At 31.9% G+C, this 2544-nt stretch overlaps 1 protein-coding gene across 1 annotated transcript; it reads right to left on the minus strand.

The window, feature by feature from the left end:
* Positions 1-470: 470 nt before the first annotated feature.
* Positions 471-2154, minus strand: ccl19b (chemokine (C-C motif) ligand 19b). Its single transcript, XM_067399411.1, has 4 exons — positions 2017-2154; positions 1624-1744; positions 1410-1525; positions 471-798 (listed from the first exon to the last, which is right to left on the minus strand). Exons 1-4 carry the CDS (start codon positions 2090-2092, stop codon positions 776-778), a joined length of 336 nt encoding a protein of 111 aa, XP_067255512.1. The 5' UTR covers positions 2093-2154; the 3' UTR covers positions 471-775.
* Positions 2155-2544: the final 390 nt, after the last annotated feature.

Here is a 2544-nt window from a genome sequence, read left to right on the forward strand (position 1 = left end):
GCAATAAACATTCATTGAACAACATTAGCCCCCGGTTTCACAAATTAAGCTAGTCCTAGTCTAAAATGTACGGTTAGATTTATTACAGTTAATCACCGTATAAAGTACGAAAACTTTCTGTTAACCAATTAACAGTTTTTCACAATAGCATTTTTACAATCTTTTACTGTTAAAAACACAATCATTTTTTACAGTGTACTGTAGATCATATGTTAGATATAATCCCTGTAGTTACTGTCAGAATACTTTTTTAAATGGAACAAAAAAATGATATAGTTTTATATTATGTTTTTTAGAATGATTTGTTTTAAGGTCATTAGTTAATTTTGAGATTATGTAAATGGACCAAAAAATAAATAAATAAATAATGCAAACAATTTTTATATTTAAAATGTAAAATATTTTATTTATATTCCAAAATATAAAGAGAAAATGTAGAAAAAGAAAAAAAAATTCATTCAATGGCTCAGGAAAAAACACAGTAACTTTATACAATGTAGACAAAAAACAAACTCAACAAATGGAGGAAATATTAGCTTAAAATCTCTTCATGTAGACCAGTGGGGGAAAGAGTTCACATTTTTTACAAATAGCTCATATCTTTCTATGACAGTAGATTCACACTTTGACCTGCTCTGCTAGAGTACACATGTAGTAAACCTGAGAATTAGCATTAACTATTAAGGATGAGTGTTATCAGCTATCTGTTCTAGGATCAGTTCAGTGCCGCATACATGCACATTGTGTGAGAGAAGACTGGATCTATGAATCTGATTCACTGGTGTTTCTGTTTCTTTCCTGTAAGAAAAAAGAAAAAAACGTATGTTGAGTTCAAAATGTTATATTATGTTATGTATTGTGATTTATGTTAAATTACATTGTTATGTATCATAAATGTTATGTTGTGTTCTAAATGAATTTTTGTTTTGTGTTGTGTTTTCTATTATGTTCTAAATGATTGTTACATTGCATTATGTCTTCTAAATATGTTCTAAATTTTATGTATTAAATTGCTGTGTTGTGTTCATAATGTTATACATTACATGTGTTGTGTTTATGTTATGTTCTAAATGTTATTGTTACATTGTTATGTGTTCTAAATAAATGTTATTATGTTACATCTTCTAAAGGTTATATTATGTTTTAAGTGTTAAATTATGTTGCTGTGATGTTAAAAATGTTGTGTTTATGCTATTATGTTATGTTTTGTGGTGTTGTGTTCAAAATTTTATATCATGTTATGTGTTGTGTCTTATGTTCTAAACAATATTGTTACAAAACATTATGTGTTCTAAATGTTATGTTGTGTTATATGATGTTGGTTGTGCTCTATGTTACATTACATATTGTGTACAGACACACATATACGATTACTGATATTTGATGATGAAATAAATACAAACACATACCTTTCGTTTTTTTGAGGGGGGTTTTAGGTGCCAGTATGTGGTCAATCAGTTTGCTTACCCAATTATTCTCACTGGGAAAGGGTGCACAGAGCTTCAAGCCCTTCTTTGTGACAAATCTGTGGAAAAGTATTAATATTTAAATAAGTAAAATCCAATACACCTTTGTCTGAAGCAGTTTTTTTAGGCATTTTGAAATGCGTGTAATGCGACTTACATAGTGGCAGGCACTCTGCAGGCTCCATCACCGGTCTGAATGGTGAAGGTTTTCACCACCCTCTGTGGGATGCGCCGGTTGCTGGTGGTTAAACAGCAATCCTCTGCCCCATCACTATGAGCTGTGGTAGTTAAACAGTGCACAGAATGTTAATCATTAGCAATTTACACAGTCTCACCTGTTAAACAATGAAGAAATAACCAGATTTTCTTTAGTTTAGATAGTTTAGAATTGTAAAAAGTTGTATTATAAATTATTGTAAAGAAATTGTAAAATAAAGCACTTGCATTCTTGTTCATATTTAACCTTCAGATATGTTCAAATACATTTTAAAACAGATTAATTTAAACCTCTTGCATGAGGATATTGCTAAAATGGTCATTTTTGCCTCACCTGTTGCAGAGCATAGACTGACGTTTAATATAAGCAGAGCACCAGCCCATAATGTCATAGAGTTAGAGAACATCATGTTGTCCCTTTGTATGTGTTATTTCACCTGTGCTCAACAGATATGTGCCTCACCGGTGCATGCACTCCTTTTATACGATTCTTCACTAACTTTCACTTTCTTTATGCTTTAAGGCAGCCGTTTCCTGTAAATCCATCCCTGTTAAAAAGAGCCCTTTCACCTTCTTTTGTTATTGGAAATGAAGACGCCTGCCAAGCGAGATCATTCATCTGAAGCGAAGGGAAAGTTTCGACATGTCTTCAGAGATTTTTAAAATGTGCTTATCAGTGTCACTGCCTCATGAGAAACAAACGCAGTGAAACGAATTCGTATTAACATATGTCACTCTTAGCTGGAGGGAACGGGTTCACATAAGTGGCTTTTGGACAAATTAGATGTTGCTTAAATTCCACTAAGTGATCATTCTAGTATGCATTAGCCCACTGTTAGATTTCATTTCTCTTTTAATCAGA

Source organism: Chanodichthys erythropterus, chromosome 10 (genome assembly GCF_024489055.1).
Source record: "Chanodichthys erythropterus isolate Z2021 chromosome 10, ASM2448905v1, whole genome shotgun sequence".
Lineage (NCBI taxonomy): Eukaryota > Metazoa > Chordata > Actinopteri > Cypriniformes > Xenocyprididae > Chanodichthys > Chanodichthys erythropterus.

Bases quoted from the DNA above. Each gene is read 5' to 3' on its own strand.
- ccl19b (XM_067399411.1), bottom strand. From the start codon at position 2,092: ATGATGTTCTCTAACTCTATGACATTATGGGCTGGTGCTCTGCTTATA. The intron at 1,745-2,016 runs GTGAGGCAAAAA...TAACTACCACAG, and splicing joins CAGTCTATGCTCTGCAACAG to CTCATAGTGATGGGGCAGAG. The intron at 1,526-1,623 runs GTAAGTCGCATT...ACTTTTCCACAG, and splicing joins TGCAGAGTGCCTGCCACTAT to ATTTGTCACAAAGAAGGGCT.